Source organism: Cornus florida, unplaced genomic scaffold, assembly GCF_030987335.1.
Source record: "Cornus florida cultivar Cherokee Brave unplaced genomic scaffold, ASM3098733v1 CherokeeBrave_3.0.0_Hap2_Chr11, whole genome shotgun sequence".
In the NCBI taxonomy this organism is placed as follows: Eukaryota; Viridiplantae; Streptophyta; class Magnoliopsida; order Cornales; family Cornaceae; genus Cornus; species Cornus florida.
The window spans coordinates 120050205-120076612 of record NW_026775581.1 but is presented as its reverse complement, the minus strand read 5'-3'; the positions used below and the strand labels follow the sequence as shown (position 1 = coordinate 120076612).

The 26408-nt window shown below is 35.6% G+C and overlaps 2 protein-coding genes and 1 pseudogene across 2 annotated transcripts; all 3 read left to right on the top strand.

Annotated features, from left to right (window-relative positions):
* The first annotated feature begins 2261 nt into the window (after positions 1 to 2261).
* On the top strand, positions 2262 to 4195 carry LOC132285054 (putative inactive glutathione hydrolase 4; annotated as a pseudogene).
* Positions 4196 to 10471: 6276 nt separating this feature from the next.
* Positions 10472 to 16777, top strand: LOC132285222 (glutathione hydrolase 1-like). The gene is made up of 7 exons (XM_059787391.1): positions 10472 to 10719; positions 12456 to 12796; positions 13938 to 14456; positions 14556 to 14791; positions 15632 to 15896; positions 16112 to 16249; positions 16354 to 16777. Exons 1-7 carry the CDS (start codon positions 10713 to 10715, stop codon positions 16579 to 16581), a joined length of 1734 nt encoding a protein of 577 aa, XP_059643374.1. The 5' UTR covers positions 10472 to 10712; the 3' UTR covers positions 16582 to 16777.
* A 1038-nt stretch (positions 16778 to 17815) lies between these two features.
* On the top strand, positions 17816 to 26180 carry LOC132283485 (alanine--glyoxylate aminotransferase 2 homolog 1, mitochondrial). Its single transcript, XM_059785431.1, has 9 exons — positions 17816 to 18191; positions 21381 to 21611; positions 21988 to 22158; positions 23455 to 23598; positions 23684 to 23863; positions 24098 to 24323; positions 25237 to 25350; positions 25450 to 25536; positions 25776 to 26180. Exons 1-9 carry the CDS (start codon positions 17949 to 17951, stop codon positions 25817 to 25819), a joined length of 1440 nt encoding a protein of 479 aa, XP_059641414.1. The 5' UTR covers positions 17816 to 17948; the 3' UTR covers positions 25820 to 26180.
* The last annotated feature ends 228 nt before the right edge of the window (positions 26181 to 26408 follow it).

Sequence of the window (26408 nt, the reverse complement as noted above, 5' to 3'; positions counted from 1 at the left end):
ATCCTGTCTACCTGGGGTGCTAACCAGGACGTCTTCCGGACCGAGCACTTGTGTCTGACTCTGATACCAACTGTAATGGTTGGGCGCTTACCCATTTACTAAAAAACTTAAACTATTGGGTAATATTGCATATTCACCCATTTATACCCAATCACTTTTCAATCCGATTTCAATGGAAGAACAAATGACCTCTGTTACACTGTGCTATAATGGGTCCTCTAACTCCTCCCATGTACTCACAAACTCGAAATTATTTTTTTTAATTTTAGATATTCAAGACTGGAACGTTACATAAAATATACAATAATTTATTCTAGTGCCGTGGTTGGGCTAAACCCTCTAAACACAAAGCCATCATTTTGACAAAGATTGAAGATGCACGCACGGATCTATTTGGAATTCAGCGGGTAAATTGCCCCACTGATTTTTTTTTATATTTTTTATTCTTATAAAATTTTAAAATTGCCCCCATTAAATTACGAAAAAACCTCACTACTGCATTTATAATATTTTTTATTTTGTTGTTATTAAAAGCCACCTTTCGCTTGATTAAATTGATGTTTCAGGAGATGAAAAAGATTGGAAGAAGCCCGCTAATTTTTATTGTTGAAGAAGAATCTCAACTTATATAAAGTGGTTGTGGTAAATTTCGAAAAAAAGAAAAAAAAGTGGTTGTGGTACGGCTTAGGAAGAGATAAAAAAGTTTCTATTCTAAAATTTGACAGAAAAAGTAGAAGAAGATGAAGATAATGCCATGTGAGTGATTTTCTTTATTTGTTTTTCTTTTTTTGGTTTGATAGTAATGAATTAAATTAATGTTTTAGTTCATAATGTACACTTGTTTGGTATTATAGAATGGGTATTTTTTATTTTTCCATTGATATTCAAAAATGATGTTTCATGCCATGGAAGGAGTTTTAGAACTGACTAAGAAAATGATGGGGTCACATTTTTTATTCATATGGAGAGAGAATGTGTTTATGATACTTTTGGTAATTGAAAATTTTCATTTCGCATAACCATGTCTCTTTCTATTTTGGAATAATCTATAAATAAACTAAAGCTATAGATAAACTTAACTAAAGTTTAGTCTAAAAGCTATCCTGTTAGAGTCAATTTATTAAGCTGCCTAATGTAGTTCTTTAATCATTTATTTAGGGGAAAAACCTTCATTATGCCCGTTGCATGCATCCAACCATTTATTATCCGCCTGGACATATATAGTCCCCCGATGTTCACGATGTAACGGGCACAATTAAATTTTTCTGATGCCGGAGCAGTCCAGTTTTGGGTTGTTATTTCACTGAATAACACTGAACTATTGCTTGCAGCTCTGTTCTTGTCTTGGTCCATCATTACAGTTCTGTTTCTTTTCACTGTTGTCTTCCACTTCAAGCCTTAACAATGCTGGTACCAAATCCAGACGCGAGGTTGTTACAGCAAATCATGGTGTTGTTGCCACTGATGATGGCCGATGTTCCAGAATTGGTAGGGATGTCCTTCGCTAAGGAGGTCGCGCTGTTGATGCATCAGTGGCTGCTCCTCTTTGCTTAGGCGTTGTTAGCCCAGCATCTAGTGGCATTGGTGGAGGTGCGTTTATGCTTGTCAGATCAACCAGTGGGAAGTTACAAGCCTTTGATATGAGAGAAACTGCTCCCATGCTAGCTTCTCAGGTACTCAAATTGATAAATCATGTCTTCCTTCCTTTCATTTGGCTTCACAATTGAGTCTAAAATGCATAATCTTGGACAATCCTTTTCCATCGTGTTCCTTTTTAAAATATGTACGCCGGAAATGTTTCTCTGAAAGCTAGTGGTGCCCTATCCATTGCAGTTCCAGGGGAACTTGCAGGCCTTCACAAAGCTTGGAAACAATATGGAAGGAACCCTTTTATAATGGAACAATCGGACTCAATTTGATCAGAGATGTTAGGAAAGCAGGAGGGATACTGACAATGCAGGACTTGAGGGACTATCAAGTTAAACTGAGAAAACCAATCTTTGCAGACATTCTGGGGCTTAAAATACTCGGTTTTCCTCCTCCACCTTCTGGTGGTGCAGCAATGGTACTTGTAAGTGTGTCTCTTCACTTCCCTTTCCCCTTAGTTTTCGAGTGCAATGCTTTATACATATAAAGGCTCACACGTCGCTCCCCAATTGCTTGTACTGCCACAGATACTGAATATCCTTGCTCAATATGGATTTTCTGTGGGTGTTTCTGGTCCCCTTAGGGTCCATCGTACGATTGAAGCATTGAAACACGCGTTTGCTGTGAGAATGAATCTTGGTGATCCTGATTTTGTTAATATTAATGAGGTTTTATCTGATATGCTATCTCCAAAGTTTGCGCGCAGCAGAGTTGAAGAAAACCATATATGATAATATAACCTTCAGTCCACCCGAAATGACCTGGACCAATAGGGAAATCCCAATTCATTGGGCAAGTAGGCACCTTTTTTACTAATAAAGATGATCTGATGTAGTATATCCCTTTATCACCATTAACTAGCATGTAGCTATGATTTATTTACTTATTTGTGTTCTTTAATGTAAATCTAATTTTTGAATGAAGAAACTTGTGCATGCATGTGTTTTGTATGCATAGAGTTTAAATTAGGTTGAATGTAACAATCATATTGAGCCAATTCATTGGCAAATCATGGCGATTTTCGGTTTCTTCAGTTAGAGGACTCATATTATAAATGGCTATTGCGATTGCACATATTTTGATTTCAAAGAAGAAAAAGAACATGTAGCATTGTCTTTCTTTTTATTGAAGTAATTTCTGCCTTCAACAAGCGTCTGATTTTAGGGGACTCTGATTCTTTTCGTTGAATCTATGCTTCTTAAAAGATGGAATCAGATCCATGTTTATGGCACTAGTGACATGTCCATTGTAGAAAGTGAACGAAATGCTGTTTCCATTACTTGTACAGTAAACACATTCTTCGGAGCACAATTTCTGTCACCAAGTACTGGGATACTCCTTAATAATGAAATGGATGATTTCTCCATCCCTACAAATGCTTCTGTAGGCGTTCCCCCACCGGCACCTGCCAATTTTATTCGTCCATCAAAAAGACCACTGTCATCTATGTCACCTACTATTGTTGTAATTAAAGGTAACATTTATTGCTCACTTCTAGCTTCGAGTTTAATCTTTTCTCAGTTGAGATTAGTCCCTTTCTCAAACGACAGTTAATTGATAGGTATAAGAAGGCCTGATAGTTATGAGTCTTGTGACTTTATGGTCTCTCTCAGAGAGTATGATACTTATTGGTCAGTGTGTGTGTGTGGGTGTTTTTTTTTTTTACAGGATGGAATCCTGAAAGGTGTTCTTGGCGCGAGTGGAGGACCCATGATAATTGCTGGGACTACAGAGGTATTCTTGAATCATTTTGCCAAGGGAATGGACCCATTCTCTTCTGCCATGGCTACAAGATTCTATCATCAGGTCACCATCGAAAACGCATTTACTAGAGCAAATTTTTTTTTTTTTTTTTAAATTTGATGTTGAAGTTTCTAATGTGGCACAGTATTGTTGTACATGCAGCTGATTCCAAATGTGGTACAGTATGAGAACTGGACAGCTGTTATTGGTGACCACTTTGAACTTCCTGCACAGACAAGGGCTGCCCTGCAAAAGAAGGGCCATGTCCTACAAAACCTTGCTGGTGGAACTATTTGCCAATTTGTAGTTCAAGAGTTAGAGCCTTCAAAACTGGGGAGACTTGTGGCAGTGAGCGACCCAAGAAAGGGTGGGTTTCCAGCTGGTTTTTGAATTTATGGGGTGATTTAGGGGATTAATTTCCTATACATGAACTGTTTTACGGATAAAATTCTCATTTGTATAAAAATGCAATAAGAGGAAAATTTGATCTTGTCCCTCTTTTGATATTTAGACTATAGTGCTGTGTGGTCTCTCTTTTATTTTCTTTTTCATTTTTTTTTTTTTTTGGGATGGTGGTGTCCATAATTGACCAATTATGGGAAATTTCCTAAAGCCAGAACTCTGTCTTTGAAATTGTAAATTTTGGGAGTCACATTTCCATAGAAATTAAAAAAAATTATGGGACTTTGGAGTACGTTTCGTCGAAATGGTAAAAAGAAAATAAATAAATAACTTTCTCCCTTCACCTAACCGGCAAACTCATTTGACATTTCTTCAGCTTCTTTCTCACAAATCACACACACACACACACAACATATCACTAACCAAAATGCAAGCAAATTGCCCTCTTAAAGCCACTGAAAGTTAATTTTTGACCAACTGAAAAGCACAATTACTAATTTACTCTTACTTTTTAATTTATTATAAAAAAAATAAAATATATACTTTTATGAAATGACCACTTTACCCTTTATTTTTCTTTTTCCCTTTCTCTTCATATTGTTGGCAAAGAAGTAATACCACCGGCTCGGTCGCTGCCGGCTTTCCCTTTCCTCCGGCGAGATTGGAGTTGATTAATTAGATTTAGGTTTTGCTAGGATTAGTAATTGTGATTTCGCGATTCTGAGATTCATTCGGCAACACCAATTCCCACCGGAACACATCGACGTCCTCACTCCTGTCCTCCACTTCACTGACGCTGATCACACCAGGAATCAGTGCACACAGACATCACTGGCATCCATCACTCCGCAGGAAAGAGAAGGGAGAGAGATAAGAGGGTTGCACCAGATTAGCATTTTCCTTTTCCTATATAGGTGGTGGAGATGATGGGTGGCGACATCAGTGGAGAAGAGAGAGGAGGGGTGGTGGCAATGGTGGGTGGCGGCAGAAGGAAGTGAGAGAGAGAGAGAGGAGAGAGATGAAAAGAAAACGCAGAGAAAAAAACAAAAATGGAAGGGGAAAGAAGATAGGGACAAAGTGGTCATTTTATGATAACATATATTTTGATTTTTTATAATAAATTAAAAAGTAAGGATAAATTAGTAATTGTGTTTTTTAATTTGTCGGAAATTAGCTTGCAGTGTAGCCTTTAAAGGGACATTTTGCTTATTTTTTTATAGTTCAGGAGAGAACTCGTTGTCAAAAATAGTTCCGTTGTCAAAAATAGTTCAGAGCATTATGAACAGGGTATAGTTTGAGGGATATTTTTTTTTTTTGGTCAAGATATATATACATATATTTTAAAAAATACAACATTTTTTATTGGGTCTTTTTAGGAGCGTCCTCTATTACAGTTTCAGATTGTAGCAACTGTTTGGACTTTTTTTGGGGTTCATTCTGGTAAACTCCAATTGAAGGTTTCAATGAACTTTTCTCCAAGTATCTTGTTGGTACATTTTTCGTTCCAGACTAAAAGTTTATTTGTGGTTTTAACGGTGACTCATAGATGATTTTATTCCTTTTTATAAAAAATATGCTCAATTGCTGTCGTAATTATTATTTTTTCCTTATTCTTAATATATATATATATATATATATATATCTATACATGACAAAGAAATTTATTCTCAATTGACAGCACCGAGAAATTAAGATTAAAAGGATAAGAATGACGGAGTAGCAATTGCCGGTATGGTGTGAACATCATGTGCCTCAGTGGTGTATGAGTTGTCCGACAATATCATAGGAGAGAGTAGTGGATGACAGGGCTGAAGGTCCTTTTAGTTTTTTAATAAGAAAAATGGTATTCGAAAAGTTGAGACGTACAGTATAGGACTATATATGTAAAGGAAAATAGTCATATAGATGTACAGTGTCTAGTTTGTAAATTCAAGTATGTCATGCAAATTAAACGCGTACAAGATGTTTATTCGTTTATTCATTTTGATTGTCTGGTTTAATTCATATTTATATTTTAGGATAATTTAATTGTTTTTTTTATTTTGTTCACGTTGTTTTTAATAATATATTTTTCTCAAATACACATTCTTAATTCAAATTACTGTCTTTTGTTTGGTATAGTCCTTTTCTTTCACATCATCAAAATAATACTATTTGTTATGCAATCTCGAAAAAGGTTGTGACCACTCAGTTGTTCTACTATCATAAAATAATGAAAAACATATATATACCTTGTGGAACACTAAAATTATGAAGAATTATAAATTTTTATTGATGTTTGTAGACATTTTCACAAGTATCACATCATATACTTATGCATTTATTATAAATATATAGGTTATCAAAAAAAGATGAAAAAAAAAAGAAAAAAATGATGCATTTTGGGATCATGTTGAACAAAACTCTAACTATCATGGAGGTATTTCAATAGTCGAATCACATTTATCCAGAATAAAATGTAGACATATTGAAAATTTGTTCAAAAGTACCTTTAGGGTTCAAGCAGCTGCATTTTATTTTTAATTTAGGCAACATAGTTAATTAATTGAATTAAAAAAAAAAATCATTAATTTTGTGATGAATTGATCATATTATGGACATATGATTATTGATTAATTATGTTTAGATAGTTTGTTTCTTTTATGATTATTGTGATAGTGTTAATTATAATATATTTATTTTATTATTTATTACATATTCTTCATTGTCCTCACAAATATATAAGAAAATAATAAGATTCGTATAGCCGATTTTTTTGTTCCGAATTTTTAATACATATAACGTATTATACACCTATACATTCGTATTTTTACGTTTTTGTTTTTTTTAAACGAATTTTTAGAACATATTTGTTAAAAAATATTGAATTATATTCGTATGTTTTTATATTGTATTTTTTTCGTATCGTATTTTACTAACTATGATACCGTGTATATTCATTTACTTTATAAAGTTAGAAAATTAAAGTAATCAATAATATTATTTTTTTAATTATAGTACAAAAATGATAAAATATGCCTGTACCAACTCTAAAATGCTGCCTCGCCTTGTTAAAAGGTGGGCTCACAAGCATGCTGGCCAAAACACTCGCGGCACATGCAGCAAGTGCTTCGGTTAATCAAATGGGTCCCGTGATTCATTTTTAATTGCATTGAGCCGCCTAAATGTTCTTTTTATTTGAAATGTGCTAAAACAATAGGATCACTTTATTATTGCCATGTCAGAATTATGCTTATCAAAATATATATATTTTCAAAAACTGTGACTGATTCCTCCCAAAAGAGTCTTTTTAAAAACACCACGAGACACTCTTTTTCAAATAAGGAATATTCTAAGAATTAGCATGGGTGAATAAATATTTAGGGTTATCTGTTATTTTTGACCAATTTAAATCAACCTCTTTCAAATTCCTGTTTGAGAAAATTGGCGCCAAAGTGCAGACACTTAAAGGAGAACTCCTTTCCAAAACAGGCAGAGAAGTTTTGTTAAAATCTGTTTAGTCTTCACTGCCTTTATATGTAGTGCATTGTTTCAAGTTACCAGTAAATATTTGCGACCAGATTCGGAGCCAATTTATCAAAATTTGGTGGAGTGGTTCAATGGAAAAGTCAAAAATCTGCTGGATTAAATGGGATCGGATTAACACTCATAAAAAATGTTGGAGGTTTGGGGTTGAGAAATTTGGAGGTGTTCAACTTGGCACTCTTAGCAAAAGTTGCTTGGCGATTAGAAGTGGGTGATGATTCTTTATTTATGAGGATTTTTAAACAGAAATAATTTCCTCGTGTGGATTTCCTTGACTCCACCTGTCCTTCTCGGTCCAGTTGGGTTTGGCGAAGTATTGTGTCGACTAAAGAGCTTATTTCCAAGGGTTTAAGTTGGCGTATAGGTAATGGGGAAAACGTCAATGTTTGGAGTCCTAATTGGCTTCCTGATCCTTTTTATCCTCGTGTTACTACCCCCAGTTATCATAATGGTGTCTCGCAAGTTCTGATTTGATTATCTCATCCAACAAGACTTGGAATTAGTCTTTGATTTGAAGTATTTTTAACCATCGTGATGCCGATTTAATTTTTCAGATTCCTATTTCAGAATTGGTGAATGGTGACCAAAAAGTCTGGGTGCTTCCTCTAATGGAAAAGTCACAGTGCGAAGTGCTTACAGGTTGGCAATGCGAACGTATCGCTACCCTCCATTAACTTTTGAGAAGACTTTTGTTAGCTGTGATCAAGAGTTCTCTACTCTATAAAAGACTATTTGGAAGCTTAAAGTCCGAAGGAAGATTCAACGGTTCATATGGTAGTGCTGCCATGAAAAGTTATCGGTTCTTAGTAATTTAAAGGTGCGGGGTGTGGTTGCAAACGATTGGTGCCCGTTATGTGGTAATCGAGCATAATCGGTTTCTCATCTGTTATGCTTTTACCCCACTGCTAAATTTGTATGGAAAACGTGTCCATTACGGGTTGATTTCGGGTGTGATAGACAACTTACAATGCAGTAGGTATGGATTTTCCTCCATGATTTGGGGGTCGACTTTAGCGAATGTTGCTGACCACTTCTCTTTGGGATCCTTTATTTGTTGGCAGTTGTGGAAGTGTAGGAATGATTGGTTATTACAGCAGGAAGACATGGCACCCTTCTGCAATTTTGGACAGAGTTATGATACAAGGCTTGGTGATACAAAAAACTTCTATCCACTTGACTAATCTTGCTATTTAACCGGTTTTTGGGCATTGGAAAACTCCGGCTATGGGTGTTTTGAAGCTTAATGTGGGTGCATCTTTTTGCCCAAAGTCTAAAGTATGTGGGGGTGGTATGGTGTTACAAGATTATGGTGCGTGGGAGAGCTTTAAAAGTTGCTACTGTTTGTTTCCACAACATTGGTAATGCTGAAGCTGTGGAGGCCATTATTCTTAAGGAAGGTTTGAAGCTCGTGCTAAAATGGGGCTACATTGATTTAGTTGAGATTGAAGGAGACTGTAAACAGATAATGTCTCTAAATCCTACTAATGGTTTGTCGGCTCCTGTATGTAATGATATTCAGTTCTTAATGCAACAATTCTCTCAGTGTTTTTTGTTTTGGTGTCCTAGAGAATGTAATGAGGTAGCCCATGGTTTAAGCAAATAGGCTGCTCAAGGAAAAAGGGATTTTGATTAGGATGTTTGGCCCCTTTGGTTGTTGAACGCCCTCAAGGAGGATTGTAATGTTGTTTGATTTTATGTAATTTGCCTGTTTGCCAAAAAACAAACAAAAAAATTTTTTCGGGTCCCACCGAGAGTTATTTTTGCTCGGCCGTTATTGTTAACGACTCGGCTCCCTTTCCCTCATACGGTGAGAGAAGGGACCCAACCTCCATGCTTAGGTTTAGGCTTTTGGGTCCAAAAAGCACAGTTTTTTATTTATATACTAGTACTATCCAAAGTAAATGCTTGTGGCCAAATTTAATTGAACAATTTGTGACAACCTAAATTCTCTGTTCCCTCTCTCTCTCTCTCTCTCTCTCGTCAGTCGTCATCTTAGAGCATCTCCAACCCACCTGCCATATGGACTACCAATTTAAAATATAGCAGATGGGTTAAAATTAAGCTCTCCAATGGGCTGCTATATCACCTGCCAAAATTTGGCTTTGCCATTTTTAGTGTCAAATCTAGCAAAACAAATAGCAATAGCTATTTGCCTTATTTTGTTGCCTGTAGTCTCTCTCTCTCTCTGCCAAAATCTGCAACCCACCGTCTCTCTCTCGCTCTGCCAAAGTCTGCAACGACCATCTCTCTCTCTCTCATCCATCTGCAACGACCGGCCATTATTGATGGCGATCGGCACTTCTATTGTTTGATTTTTGTATTTTCTTTTCCCCTACAGACCTTGATTAACAATTGTAGAGAGAGATAGGGGCAAGCTTGAGAGTTGAGAGATAACAGCTGAAGCTTGCGAACGGCGAACCCGAACTAGAACAGCGGACGATGGAAACTGAAAGATATGGGTTTTGATTTTTTGAACAATCTAAAATGATACGCCGATATGGGTTTTTATATAGGTAATAGGTTTTGAACTTTGGATCTTGCAGACAGATAGATAAACTGAAATATATGGGTTTTGAACTTATGATTCTTGTAGATTTTGTAGTTTGCAGTTGCAGAAAGAGAGAGAGAGAGGGCAAGTTCTCATACTGGAGAACGAGATAGAGGCGATTGGGGAGGTTGAAATGATTTGCCCTAAAAATATATATATATTTTTAATAATTATATAATCAAATATATATAATATACATATATATATATATTATATATATATATAAATTTCTGAAAAAGAAAAAACATATATATAAAAAAATTAATTCACAAATAGTGGTAAAAAAATTATAAAAAAATTATTTTTTTGTCTTTTTTTGATCAAATATTTTAGATTTTTGCTTCTTTTTAATTAGGTTTAATTTTAGTTTTCTTCTAATGTGTACAACTTGACTTGAAATGTGCCTAATATTAATATTACTGATACAAATATGAATGGTGAAAATGATAGTTAAAAAAGAATGATGGTTGTGTCAAAAAATAACATTTTTCATATAAAATGTATCAGAATAAAATTGCTAAAATATAGCATTGACACTCTAATATCTGTCAAAAGAAAGATGATGTGTCAAAATATAAATTTGTCATTCGAACTTTAGCTTTTAGCATTGGAGGTTCTCTTAGACCATAGGAGGAGTACCAGAATCATAAATGCCACTCCAGAATGTTTAGTTGACCAAGTAATTGTACTCAATCAGGTTGTTGGAGAAGAATCTCAACTTGTGATAAAAGTGGTTGTGTCCACCTAGAAAGAGAAAAACAAGTCTCTAATCTAACATTCTGCAGGAAAGGAAAGGAGGAGGAGGAGGAGGAAGAAGAAGAAGAAGAAGAAGAAGAAGAAGAAGATAATGCCATGTGAGTGATTTTTTTTCTGTTCTTTTTTGGTTTGATAGTAATGAATTCAATTGCGTTTTTAGTTCATGATGTATAGTGGTGTGGTAGTATAGATTAATGGGTATTTCATGCGACGGAAAGAGTTTTACAACTGACTCAGAAAATGTTGGGTTCACATTTTTGGTTCAGAGTTAAAAGAGCCACATCATATAAGATGGACTTTGAGATCAGACGATAGATATATATATAGAGAGAGAGAGAATGTGTTTATTGTTGCTCATTAAACAGAAAAGTAAATCAAACATACACACAAGAAGAAGAAGTCAAGAACACACATATCCAGTTGACCCAAAAATTAGGACTAAGTTGTAGGGATTTCACTGTGAGAAATTACCGGAATACCCCTCAAAAAAATTCAGGCATGGTCTACAATATCATGCATAATATCTCTCAGCTCCACAATACCCATCATTTATGATACTTTTTTTTTCGAAAGATACCATCATTTATGATACTTGTGGTAATTGAATCATTTACCATAACTGTGTCTCATTCCATTTTGCAACTACAATCAAATCAATGTTGTGAATATTAATGACAATTTTTGGTTATTTGGAGTTCAGTCTTTTAATTGTGTTGATTTTCACAAATTAAATTTGCTCTTTGGCCTTTTATTTCTTTCTTCATCCTTTTTTTGTTATTTTTTTTTTGTTGTTGGTGAAAGTTGGTAAAGTATTTCTATGGTAATCAGTCCTTTTCATGTGATGTTAGTGGTGGAAGAATCTTTTTTTCCTTTCTCTTCATTGTTTACTAAGTCAATGTTGGTCCTCCCTGTACATAGATTTTATGATTTAATCAATTACTGAAGTGATGGGTATGATGTTTTCTTTTTCTTTCTTTTTTCTTTTGAAAAAATAGTGTTAAGTCTAGTGCAGGACCTGAAGGTTGTGAAATTTAAATAAGGTTATTGATCTTGATGCAATTCAATGATTCAAACAGATATCTGACCTTAAAAAAGAACAAGAAAACGCATTTGGGAGCACATTGGTAATATATATGATTGGACTCAAGCATAGCCTTAAACATTGGTAATCTGTTACCCTGCTCAATGAGGAGGTCACATCATCTGGAGGGAAAAGATGTTAGTTTCTCCGTTTAACTAAGATTGGTCTTCTTTCCGCTTTTGGCAAATGGCAATGTCATGATGTTTGCCTATGGTTAACAAGTATGGGATACAAGGTTCTTCACTATCCCACCGTATTTCGTGCTATGGAATATTTAAATTGTGGGATGGAGTATGTAGAATGCATGTATATGATGATGTCAAACAATTTGATAAATGTTGAGTAAGTAGCCAAAAGTATGTGAAATACGATGTTAATCGCATAATTTAGTCATTGATTATGGAATTGAGAGGGTACTGATGTTTTGATATAGAAGCAAATGGTCCTTGCACCTTTCTATTCACTATTCTAAATGTCAAAGATACCCCGACCCCCCTTTTTATGTGTTCGTGTGTGTGTGTGTGTGTGTGAGTAAAGTAAATGAAGTGTGGCCATGCAATGCTACAATATACTTTTCTTTTCCAGGCTCCAGCTGAACCGTCGTAGTTGGAATAATCTGCAAAAGCTATCCTGTTAAAGTCAATTTTGTTCGTTCTTGAAGTTGCCTAATGTAGTATTTTAATCATTTATTGAAGCTCTTGATCCACTTTTGGGCTGTTGTTTCACTGAGTACCACCGAACTATTGCTTGCAGCTCTGTTCATGTCTTGGTCCATCTTTACAGTTCTGTTATTTTCACTGTTGTCTTCCACTTCAAGCCTTAATGATGCTCCAACCAAATCCAGACGCGAGGTTATTACAGCAAATCATGGTGTTGTTGCCACTGATGATGGCCGATGTTCCAGAATTGGTAGGGATGTCCTTCGGGAAGGAGGTCACGCTGTTGATGCGTCAGTGGCTGCCGCTCTTTGCTTGGGCGTTGTGAGCCCAGCTTCTAGTGGCATTGGTGGAGGTGCGTTTATGCTTGTCAGATCAACCAGTGGGAAGGTACAAGCCTTTGATATGAGAGAAACTGCTCCAATGCTAGCTTCTCAGGTACTCAGATTGATTAATGTCTTCCTTCCTTTCATTTGGTTTCACAAATGAGTCTAAATACATGATCTTTGAGGTGCCATATTTACGTGTTTAATTGGTTATTATGAAGGATAATAAATTAAAGAATAATCTCTTTTGGAGGTGATCGGTACCAAATTCGCAGACCATCAGATCTTTAGTTGTTATTCTATGATATTATCTCCTTTTTTCCCGCCAAATCAAAACAACAATTTCTTGTATACCCAGTCCAATGTTCATCAGGGAAATACTCTGCAGGGTCATCATGAATCTGTTTATTCAATCTACAACTCTCTTTCAATACATGTGTACCTTAGCAGTGGAAGATCTCAGTGGACAAAGGCTTTGACCTGGAAGATCCACCTAATCAAGTTAGCCTGGTTGTATGACTCTATCGTTGTGACCATTTCATTTAACTGCTTACCATGCTTATCCATTTACTGAATATAATCCAATGGTTAAGTCCCATACTATCTTTTGGTTTGGATGCATCTTTGTTAGTGCCAGTTGAGCCTAATCCATGCCCCCCAACCCCAAGAAAAAAAGGAAATGAGTGGGCAGATTTTGGCATAAGGTATGTAAAGTGAAGCAAAATTATTATTAATTTGGACAAAATTTTGTTATCTTATATTTATAAAGCAATTATCCGTCTATTTCTGCACATTGGCTGCATTGATTATCAAAGATGACATTTTCTGAATGTTTTCCTATATGAAGGAAGGAATACTTCAAACACCTTTCTGGTTATATGGGATTCAAAAAACATTGACATTAAGTGATAGCTGATACATGTTTGTAATACTCAAGTGAGTGCCTCTGGTACTAATAATATATATAGGATCACTGCCTTTTAGGGGCCATTGCTTCGTGCAATGGTGAAATGATCAGGCCAACAAACATGAGATTGCGAATTCAAGTCTAAGAGCAGTTATGCAAAATATTCCAAAGATTAGGCTTCTCCCCAGTCCACCCTTCCCCTGCAAACCACTTAGGCAAGACCAACATTTTAGCAATGGCTTTTACCTTGCAACTTCTCTTGGTTATTGATCTTATTTTTTATAGTGCTTATCCAACTACCTAAAATATTCTCAAGTCAATCATTTTCCATACCATTCCTTTTTAGAATATGTACGCGGGAAATGCAGCTCTGAAAGCTAGTGGTGCCCTTTCCGTAGCAGTTCCAGGGGAACTTGCAGGCCTTCACAAAGCTTGGAAACAATATGGAAAGCTTCCATGGGAGAGGCTTGTAAGGCCAGCTGAGCAGCTTGCACAGAAGGGATTCAAAATATCACCATATCTCCATATGCAGATGGTAAGAACAGAGTCGGGTGTCATTGCAGACGAGGGACTTCGCCACATATTCACGTCAAACGGGACCCTCTTGAAACCAGGCGATATCTGCTACAATAAAAAATTAGCACAAACACTCAGAGCAGTTTCAAAATATGGATTGAAAGTCTTTTATAATGGAACAATAGGACTCAATTTGATTAGAGATGTCAGGAAAGCAGGAGGGATACTGACAATGGAGGACTTGAGGCAGTATCAAGTTAAACTGAGAAAACCAATCTTTGCAGACATTCTGGGGTTCAAAATACTCGGTTTTCCTCCTCCTTCTTCTGGTGGTGCAGCAATGGTACTTGTAAGTGTATCTCTTCATTCCCTTTTTCCCTTGGTTTTTGAGTGGAATGCTTTATAAAAAGGCTCACACGACGCTCCCCATTTGCATGTACTGCCACAGATACTGAATATTCTTGCTCAATATGGATTTCCTGTGGGTGTTTCTGGCCCCCTCGGGGTCCATCGAACGATTGAAGCATTGAAGCATGCATTTGCTGTCAGAATGAGTCTTGGTGATCCTGATTTTGTTAATATTAATGAGGTTTTATCTGATATGCTATCTCCAAAGTTTGCAGCAGAGTTTAAGAAAACCATAAATGATAATATGACTTTCAGTCCAGGTCATTATGGTGGCAGGTAAGCACCTTTATTGCTAATAAAATTGATCATCCGATATATAGCTATCATTTATTTATTTATTTGAGATGGTGTGTCTGAATAAAGGAACTTGTGCATGCATGTGTTTGTATGCATAGAGTTTAAATTTGATGGATGCTGCTTAGAGGTTTCATGTAACATAGAATGACCATATTGAGCCAATTCATTGTCAAATCATGGCAATTTTGATTGCTTCAGTCATTCCAGTGAGAAGACTACAGTGATATTTTAGAGGAATCATATTATAAATGGCTATTGTGTTTGCACGTATTTTGATTTAAAAAAAGGAAAAGAACATGTAGCATTGTCATTCTTTTTGTTGAAGTAAATTCTGATTTCAAACTTATATTCAAATGATTATTGACTATTGAATTATTGTTGCATCTTGGATGGTGAGCAAGACTGATGTGCTTGTGTGCCAATCAGCCTAATCTCTTCTTGATTATGAATATATGGTAAATTTTAAGCATAAATATCAATATGACCAATAAAGCACACACAACCAGCACAGAGTGTTTGTGGAGTAAGGGACTTATCTTTATTTGCCCTTCAGTAATCCCATGTGTTATTCTAGGTCAAATTCCAAAACAATAGGATATCGTCTCCCAAGTTATTTATTCTTTTCTTTTGAGCCACTGAAAGTTTGCGGCAAATTTCTACAGAAAGTTCTGCAATCACTTTTTTTTTTTTTTTATGTCCTCTTTTCTATGAGGTCTTCTTGGAAGAGTTGTTTCACTTCATAGTAACTATAATATGCCTAGTGTGCCCCTTTTATTATGCTCGCTAATCACTTTTTGTTGAAACTCTGCTTCTTAACAGGTGGAATCTGATCCATGATCATGGCACCAGTCATCTGTCCATTGTAGATAGTGAGAAAAATGCTGTTTCAATGACTACCACTGTAAATGCATACTTCGGAGCACAATTTCTGTCACCAAGTACCGGGATAGTCCTTAACAATGAAATGGACGATTTCTCCATCCCTGCAAAAGCTTCTGCAGATGTCCGACCACCAGCACCAGCCAATTTTATCCGTCCATCCAAAAGGCCACTGTCATCTATGTCACCCACTATTGTCCTAAGGGTAACATTTATTGCTCCTTTCCGTTAATTGGTGACTGGTGCCCAATACCTTCCTGAAACTTTGAAAGCCAATATCGTGCTCTGTCTAACAAGGAAATATTGTGTTGGAATATTTATCTGGCATCATAGTTATGATTGTATGGTCTCTCTCTCTCGAGAGTATTATGTTTATTGTTCCATTCAAACTTTTTCTGTGTCTTGTTTATGCCTTTACAGGGTGGAATCCTGAAAGCTGTTATAGGCGCAAGTGGAGGCAGCATGATAATTGCTGGGACTACAGAGGTATTCTTGAATCATTTTGCCAAGAGAATGGATCCATTCTCTTCTGTCATGGCTCCAAGATTCTATCATCAGGTCACTATCAAAAACTCATTTACTAGAGCATTTTTTTTTTTTTAATTAAATTTTAAAATAGCCGTTGAAGTTTCTAATCTGGCACAATATTGTGGTACCTGCAGCTGATTCCAAATGTGGTACAGTATGAGAACTGGACAACTGTTATTGGTGACCACTTCGAACTTCCTGCAGAGACAAGGGCAGCCCTACAAAAGAAGGGCCATGTCCTACAAAGCCTTGCTGGTGGAACTATTTGCCAGTTTGTAGTTCAAGACTTGGAGCCTTCAAAATTGGGGAAACTTATGGCAGTGAGCGACCCAAGAAAGGGTGGCTTTCCAGCTGGTTTCTGAATTTCTGGGTTGATTTTAGAGGATTAATTTCTTATACATTCAACTGTTTTACGGATAAAATTCTCATTTGTTTTCATTGACACAATGCATGCACTTGGCAGAATTTGTTTCCCCATTTGGGTAGATATGTAGAATGCTAAATTCGTTTTTAGAATAAATTTATGTTATATATTAAATGATTTTTTCGATTACACAATAGTCTTTGAATGGGCAAGTAGGTGATCACTTGATAAACTATAAACATGCAATAAGAGAAAAATTTGATGTTGTCCCTTATTTGATTTTTCAAGATTGATCAGATCTTACTAGTTTCAAAGCTCCCAGAAGTGAAACAAGGAAAAACCATATGATATATATGTCAGATCAAAATTATATAGAGCTTAGATTACTAATAATAGAGAAGGAGCTCTACTGTGACTATTATCTATATATATACTATAAGAATCCCCTCTTGGAGTTATGTTTGTGTAATTTATAGTATTTTTCTTTAATATAAAATCATAAAAAAAATGGGTTGTAAAAACTTTAATTGAGAAAACAGTACAAATGAATCACATTCTTATTTTTGATTTATTTATGCTTTTGATTTCCCAAATTTTGTACAAAAATGCACAAAATGGTTTGTTTTTACCTAGTAGGGTTCCCGTGAAGGGTTGGCCTTATTTGATTAGTACCAGCGCCAAACTTTCTTTTTCCATAATAAAGGGGGGCTAAGTACAATGACAGTTTGAAGGCATAATGTTGCGCCCCTTTAGTTTGACCAACTGGGCACATTGATTTGAGTTACATTTTCATTTTTATTAGTATATATTCTTGTTGATATATTATTAAATAAAATTTTCTAACTTAAATTTTATTTATTTATTTTTTTCCTGACAAAAAATTCCCACAATCAAACTTTCGCATTCCACATTAACAATAAAATAAAATTTTAATTTCATCAATTTAAACTTGAATTAGACCCTACTAATTCACACAATCCATTTGAGTTGCAACCTAACGTGCTATGAAAATAGCATAAGTTCTGTACAATAGAGTCACAAATCACAATAATTACTGCGTAATTAAAGTAACAACCTGGACTAATCCTGTAATTAGAAGGCACAATGAAGCCCGCATTAAAAAAAAAAAGAAAAAAAGATACATCCTCTGCGAAGCGAATCTTTCCGTCACCAAACGCTGCTCACTTGCTCAGTCAGCATACAACTCAGATAAGTTAAACAAATGCAAATTCCACGCCATTCTCTGCCCCATTTCCCCATCATTGGTCACCAAAACTAAGACCTATATACATATTCACACACTCCGTATATATTTTGTGGTATTGGAGATCTTTTGTGGGAGTGAACTCTGTACTGTAATCGGCCATGGCGTTGCAGAGAAGTCTTCTGAGACGAAGCTTGGAAGCAGCGAAAGAGAAGTATTTGTACAGTCTCTCGCTTCGTAGCTTTTCATCCGCTTCTTCTTCGGCCCAGCCTTCTTCGGATCAGCCTGAGCTGCCTCCTTTCGATTACGAGCCGAAGCTGTACAAAGGACCGTTAGCCGATGAAGTCTTTCAGAAGCGCAAGAAGTTTCTTGGCCCCTCTCTCTTCCACTACTATAAGAAGCCTGTAAGTATCTCTCTTTATATACAAATTACAATATATGTATGTGTGTGTGTGTGTAAAAATACAGTGCGTGTTTGAGGAATTACAAATTTCAATGCCTTTTGAGTATTTCTGGAAATTGATTGCTGAATGACGCCAAATCAAGAGTTGTAATGGGCAGTACTGTTATGATGACATGATTGCTCTAATCCAAGTGTATGTAGGGTTTTTTCTTTGGATCATTGTTGTTTAATTGATGAATCAATATTGCAGGAAAAGTAGAAGACAGAGAAATTGTGCATATGTTGTTTGATTTTTTGGGAGTCTGTATATTTCTAAATTAGAAGCAATATTTTATCTGGAAAATTATTGCTCTTGTATTTTAAAGAGCATGTTTCTTCTGATATAATCATAAGAAACAATCAACATCATGATTATTGCAGTATGGTGTCGTGTTAGTGGTTGTCTGTGATGTTCGTCTGCAATAGATATAATCATGATCCTAAAAAACAAGAAGTCAGAAACAGAGCCACGGAATGGAGATTTTACAAAGCATGCTATAAAATGATATGAAATTCAGCAGCTATTAAGAGAATTCTGAAAAGTAAAGCAAAACCCAGATTATTAATTGAGGAAATTAATCCAACGTTGTTTGTACTGTGGCCTGATTCCCCAAAAAATTACAAAAATTGAAATTAAAGACTGAATGTAGTACTTTACAGAGAATAGATGAACTGATATAATGGAAAATGAAATTTAGCAGCTATTGAAGAAATTCTTTAGAAAATTAAACTTCTCATCAGAATTACTCATAATATTGTAATATTGCACAAAATCAAAAGCAATAAAGGTATTATTAGAAAATGGCATAATTATTGGAGTATTAGTATGGGAATATGAGAAAAATAAGCAATAAATAATGAAATCTGATTCTTGGGGTACCTGAACTAAATTTTCCAGTAGTGATAGGGCTTTGGTTACTAGAAAGAGAAGCAAAGCAAATCCCCTTATGAATCTCCCTGTGCTACACTTTCTGCTTCTCTTGGATCTTATTCGGAGACAGATACAGGCATAGTTTTACTCCCTGCGAAAAACCGAGTGGACAGAGAATACAATTTTATTTGGTTGATGATCAATGGTCTTCAAAGCTCTGCTTTATATTAATCTTCTTCAGAATCAGCCTCTTCATCTATTTGCTTCTTTTTTATTCTATACTTTTCCTGACCATGACTATTGACTATGCTCTATAGTTCATACATATGTGTATAAATATATACACCCAGAATTTGTTAAACAGCCGTGTAAATGGTTTATCTTGGACTAAGGTTGTATACAACAGTGTAAATTCTGGGTTTCCCCATTTACACAGCAGTAAATGGAAAACCCAGCATTTATAATTTTATACTACTATTCTGCAATAAACCCATAATTTCTCCAGCTCTTCTATACAATGACTTGGTCTTGCATGCATAATTCTGTATATTCTGCAATTTAAAACCATGTACAATATATGTGAAATATACATACACACATATATATACACACATGTATGAACTGAAAAAGCATAGTCAATAGTAATGGTTGAGAAAAGTATAGAATAATAATAATAATAATAAAGCAAATAGATGAAGAGGCTGACTCTGAAGAAGATTACTAAAGAAGATAAAAAAGCAGAGCTTTGAAGACCATTGATCACCAACCAAATAAGATTGTATTCTCTTTCCACTTGACTTTTTGGAGGGAGTAAAACTATGCCCGTATCTGTCTCTGAATAAGATCCAAGAGAAACAGAAAGTGTTGCGCGGAGAGATTCATATGGGGATTTGATTTGCTTCTCTTTCTAGTAACCAAAGCCCTTGCACTACTAGCAATTTTAGTTTAGGTACCCCGAGATTCAGATTTCAATATTTATTTTTCTCATTTTCCCCTACCAATATTCGATTAATTTTGTCATTTTCTAACAGTACCTTTATTGCTTCTGATTTATGTGCAATATTACACTAATATGAATAATTCTGATGAGAAGCTTAATTTTCTAAAGATTTTCTTTGATAGCTGCTAAATTTCTTTTTATATTCACATTAGGTCACCTATTCTCTGTATGGTAGTACATAAAAGTTCCGTCTTGATTTCAATTTTTGTAATTTTTGGGGGATTAGGCCATAGTACAAACAACATTAAATTATTTTTCTCAACTAATAATCTGGTTTTGCTTTTTCAACCTGCTACTGAAAAAATAAAATAATAATCTGGTTTTGCTTTACTTTTCAGAATTCTCTTCATAGCTTCTGAATTTCATATCATTTTGTCGCATGTTTTGTATAATCTCTATTCAGTTGCTCTGTTTCTGACTTCTTGTTTTTGGGAACCATGATTATATATTGCAGCAGGAATATTACAGACAACCACTAACACACCATGATTAAACTGTAATTTTTTATTTTCTAGCTGCTCGTGCTGTCAATGAAATTTTTTGGTTTCCTTCTGCATCCTTTGTTCAAATCCTTCTCCGATGTCTTATTTTAGTTTGAATGACAATTATTAAGTACTTATCTAACATGTCACTGCCCTTCCGTGTGTGCATGCACATGTGTGTCTGTGTGCTAGTGCATGCACGTGTGTGCCTCTCTATTCGTTTTTGTGTGTGTACCAGCATCTGCATACGTGATGATGTGCATGAACTCTGGTGGTTTGGCATGGAAACTTCTTTAATGATTTGTTCTATTTAGAGATATCAAGACGGTTTATTTTTATATTTTCTTGAGGTTCATTATTACAAAGCGAGACTTCAATTGTAGACATTGGACCTCTAAATTTAGTTACTTTAATTAAGTTGATATGGGCAAAACCCCATATGAGCGTAACTCCTTTGTTGAGTAATGGGTTTGGTTCTCCTGAAACTATTTAAACTCATATTGTTTAGTGCATGTGATTCTACTTTAAAAGTGTTACTTGAATGTAAAACATTATCACATCTTTTATTCATATACTACATAAAATATTTCTGTTACTGTGCCTAAAACTTTGTGTTGCCTTTTGTACTTTCATCTCAATCTAGAATGTTGAATTCAATTAAGATATGGACTGAACTCGTCAGACAAAAGAGAGAGAATAAAAGATATGGACAACTTCAATGTACATTGTAAATTTGACAAATATAAGAATCCCTTCTTTCAAACAATTTCTGATTTTATGTTTTCATTATTTGTGTAGCTCAATATTGTTGAAGGGAAGATGCAATATTTGTTTGATGAGAATGGAAAACGCTATCTTGATGCATTTGCTGGGATTGTAACTGTGTCTTGCGGTCATTGCCATCCTGAAATTTTGGATGCCATCATTGAGCAAAGCAAGCTCCTTCAGCATGCTACAACCATATACTTACACCATGCAATAGCTGATTTTGCAGAGGCATTAGCATCTAAGATGCCTGGAAACCTAAAGGTACATTCTCTATAATCTCAATCTTTATATAGCTACCATGTTATGAAAGTTATTGAATGTAGAGCATGTGAAGTTTGTACCACCATACAAGAAGACATGTTCAAATTTTATTGTTAACTTATAGATATTGAGAATTATTTAGTCATATATGCCACAGCAAAAACATTCGCCTTTATAATTATATGGGTGATGGGTGCAATTTCCACCCTTTCATTATCTAATTTTCTCCTCTCTTTTTCTTTTTCCTTTTCAATTTAATGGAGCAGTAATGCCAATTTAGTGAACTATAGGATGCTTCCTTGGAAGTTCTATCTGTTAATGCATTTATCAATCAGGAATATTTCTCTAATCATGACTACTCACCTTGGGAATGCAGGTTGTGTATTTTGTAAATTCTGGGACAGAAGCAAATGAATTAGCAATGCTGATGGCGCGTCTATACAGTGGTAGTCTTGGTATGATTTCCTTGAGAAATGCATATCATGGTGGAAGTGCAGGTACAATTGGACTGACTGCTCTTAACACGTGGAAGTATGAGATACCACAGGTTTGTTTATTCCCTGATGCTCATGTATCCTGGGACCATGCTGGCTCCGTCCCTAATTGTTGACACTTTTGCACTCCCACTTCTATAATGAAATCTTTTGTTTTTTTTTCATGCTTTCTGTGATTCAGCTGCCCTTAGAAAGTTCAGTTCTTTCCATAGAGTTTCAAGGCTATGTTAAAGTGGGCTTCAAATGCCAGATTCTAGGCTAGGTCCTTTTGATTTTGAAATGCAAACTGAAGCTCCCTCATTATGTTACATGGACATGGGTTCCACTATTTTATCCATGAAATCCACATGGGTGCTCCATGGCAGCAGAGCTTCATTATTTCTGTTTTTGTGTTATTTCATTTAAGACAATTTTAAGCTTTTTGCCAATGAAAAAATAAATAAATAAATTAAGCTTTGTAAAGCTTTCAATTCTCCTTTCCTTTTTCTTTTTTCTTATATATATGCGTGTGTGTGTATATCATGGAGGGTGTCCCCGTCCCCTTTGGGGGCGGGACTAATCCCTTCGAATACCCGCAATCACTACCAAACCAGGAGTATCGGATAAGCCAGGGCAGAGGCTTGACACCTCCGGGAGTTGAACACAAGACCTTTGGGATATGCTTAGAGGCCTTATGCCAACTCAGCTACCCTGTGGGGGTTACGCTGCATTCATGGGCAAAATAATAGTGACTGGAAAGATGGTTGTTTGTAAAACGTGTTATTTCTTTTTGTGTCTACCTCTTGGGAATAAACGCGCCATCAGCATTTCCAATAACATTTACTCGAATTGACTTTTACTTTTAATCTTATTGACTATTGAACCCATAAATTATTTTTCCTTGTTCTTAAAATTATCCTAACAATAAGAGAGAAGTCAAGAAAAGAAGTTGGATATATTATTGATCATTTGCTGCCCATCTATCAGTGACATACAATAGTTGTAGAACGATTAAGAAGTGAAAAGATCCTTCTTAGCTACCTACCAAATTCACCTCCTTGCTCTTGAAACAATAACTGGTTTTTTATGCATCAATCTGATAACCATCTCATTGGCACAAGTACCTACTCTCTAAAGTATGCAAAATTTTCCCTTTATTCATGTAATACCTTTTGGGAGTGAGATTGGGCCCACTGTTCAGAAAGGGGCATGCTGTAAAATTGGACCCTAGTGTGAATTTCATATGCTGAGGACCATTTTTTGTTCTCTTATCAGGGCAACTATTCTAGAATTCCCTTTGTTTATCTTCAAAAAGCAAGACTTACAGTACTTACGACTTGACTTCCTCAAATTGCTATGGGACTTTGCAGGGCGAAATTCATCATGTTATAAATCCAGACCCATATCGTGGAATCTTTGGTTCTGATGCCAGTTGTTATGCAAAAGATGTTCAAGATCATATTGATTTTGGTACTTCGGGAAAAGTCGCTGGTTTTATTGCTGAAACAATTCAGGTTTGTGTAAAATTCCTTCTCTAATCAGGTGCATGATTGGGAAAATGCTATATTTATATGGCATTTTCTTTTTGTGAAACTTTAGGGAGTTGGAGGAGCAGTTGAATTAGCCCCTGGATACTTGAAACTGGTTTATGATATTGTACGCAAGGCTGGTGGTGTCTGCATCGCTGATGAAGTGCAAACTGGATTTGGTCGCACAGGAAGCCATTATTGGGGTTTTGAAACACAAGATGTCATTCCTGATATAGTTACCATGGCAAAGGTCTCCACTCATCCCTTCTAGTTTTGTTAATTCTGAAAAGCATTCAAGCGTGATATGGTATTTCGTATTTTCCTATTTTGGGCTAATTTTAGTGTTTTTTATTTGTTTATCCTGGAAAGCATCAAGGCATGATACAGTATTTCGTAGGTCTCACCAGTATTTTATTTTTTTGGCGGGTACCTTCATTTATCTTGTACTATAGTTCCATTAAATTTCATGAATGGTACTTATCAGGGTATCGGCAATGGTTTACCATTAGGAGCAGTGGTGACAACTCCGGAAATAGCAAATGTAATGGCTCAGAAGATTCAGTTTAACACCTTTGGTGGAAACCCAGTATGCTCTTCTGGTGGACTTGCAGTGCTCAGAGTTCTTGATAAGGAGAAGCGTCAAACACATTGTGCTGATGTTGGGTCTCACTTGATAGGGCGTTTGAGAGATCTCCAGCAAAGACACGAAAGTAATTTCTCATTAATTTTCTAACTTGAGATTTTTAAAAAAAATTTTTTTTCCTGAATATTTATTAGTTTGTTATGCTGTGACCTTCAAAATGTGTCAAAGGAAGCAATTCACAGTGATTGGTAATTGTGTGGTTCTCCATACATTTTTGTTTTCTGATTCACGCTGAAGATTGCATGGTGATGGTTCTAGTTGTTCTACGCTCCTACTAGTTGAAATTTCTTCTCGTATTCATAACATAATGGAGTATCCCTCATTAGTATTCTTGATGTTAACAACATCCTGCATTTATACAAGTAGAATTAGCATGCATTTACTTTGATTTGTGAATCTCAGGCACTACTCTCCGGCTTGTTAGATTTGAGGTGTTTCCTAACTTCTTTTTTCAAATTAGATTTTCTTTATTTACCTGTGTCTTTTTAGGACTCAGCGACAGAATTCTCTAATTTAAAGATAGGATGGTCCTCAGTTTTGAGTATCACAATTCTATGGAACCTAAGAACTTAACACTTATTGTTGTGTCTAAATGAACCATAAGCAATATAATGCTTTGTGTCATCACATAGCATCAATGCTTGACTGGTGAGATATTCGGATGAGGTTGTAGATTATGGGCTCCTTGAATCATTATTTGCATACCGTAATATGGCTGAAAGGATGTTACTATGATCAAGGGATGCCAAGGCTAATTAGTATTTAGGTTTAACAAAAATGTCTTCCTTGGCTAAGCCATTTGCCAGTGACTTTTCATGACAAAAGAAGTCTAAAACAATCTGACATCTGATTCTGACTATCCTTTGATTGGTGAACTTTTTGTCATCTTACGATAAGTAATTGTGCAACATCCACTATTTTGGAATTATGTGGTATATAATTGATGGTCCTTCTCATATATGTTTAATCATGTTGCTCAGTCATTGGAGATGTGAGAGGCAGGGGCTTAATGGTGGGGATAGAACTCGTGACTGACAGGAAGGAGAAAACACCTGCCAAGGCAGAAACTGCAGTTTTGTTTGAGAAACTTAGAGGTATGTGAATACTATTGGACAACTGAAACCAAATCTTTTAGTTAATTTGCACAGAATTTCTTGCCAAAATATTAATCACTTAACCATTCATAAATATAGAGCTTGGTGTTCTAGTCGGGAAAGGGGGCCTACATGGAAATGTTTTCAGAATAAAGCCACCCATGTGTTTCACCAAAGACGATGCAGGTATTCTTTTTCACTTTACAATGTTAACTAAACCTTTTGACTTTGCAAACTTGAGAACTAAAACTAATTCCACAAATGAATAATACTAAATCACAGAAAGACGGCTTCCAAAGAAGAACAGTTCTTTTACTGAACAAGTTATATACTAATATGCTTCAATATTTTTAATTTCAAATATTTAATTATTTGGTAAACCAATGTCATCTGTTACGAGCATTTAAATGTTGTCATATGTTCAGATTTCTTGGTCGATGCTTTAGACTTTGCAATGTCAAAGTTATGAGAATCTATCCACAAAAAGCCGGCTATGTCATATCAAAGTTACGAGAATCTTCCAACAAAGAGCCAGAAATGATTCTGAAGTCTTCAAGTCCTTTCACAACAACCACAGCAAAGAAGCTGATCTTCTGAGGCATAACTCACTATGAAGACACTGGAGCTTGATGCCAAAGATGAGTAACTGCAGCTTCTTCTGCATTACATTTAAATAGGCAGAAAAATTTTCAATTCTGAAATAAAAATACTGATGTAGCACTGTGTATGTTCATCTTATTGACCAATGTGCTGCTGAGAAAATGAACTTGGAAGTTGGATCACATTAATTGGGACAAGGCAAACAATTGAATGTGTTACATTTCTCAGAATTCGGTTGTCGGAATGAGACTCGTTTCTAGTGTACAAACCAGAAGAGGTAGAAGAAAAGACGCTCTGTTAGAATCAAAGTTTCATAATAGGTTTAGTAGGTTAAAAAAAGGTTGAGCTATCAAACAAACTTGCTGGTCAAATATCCTAGAAATCTATGATGGTGAAGAGTATGAGATGGTAAAGAGAAGGCATAAAAGATTGAAAATGAAGAAAGAAAATTAGAGTGA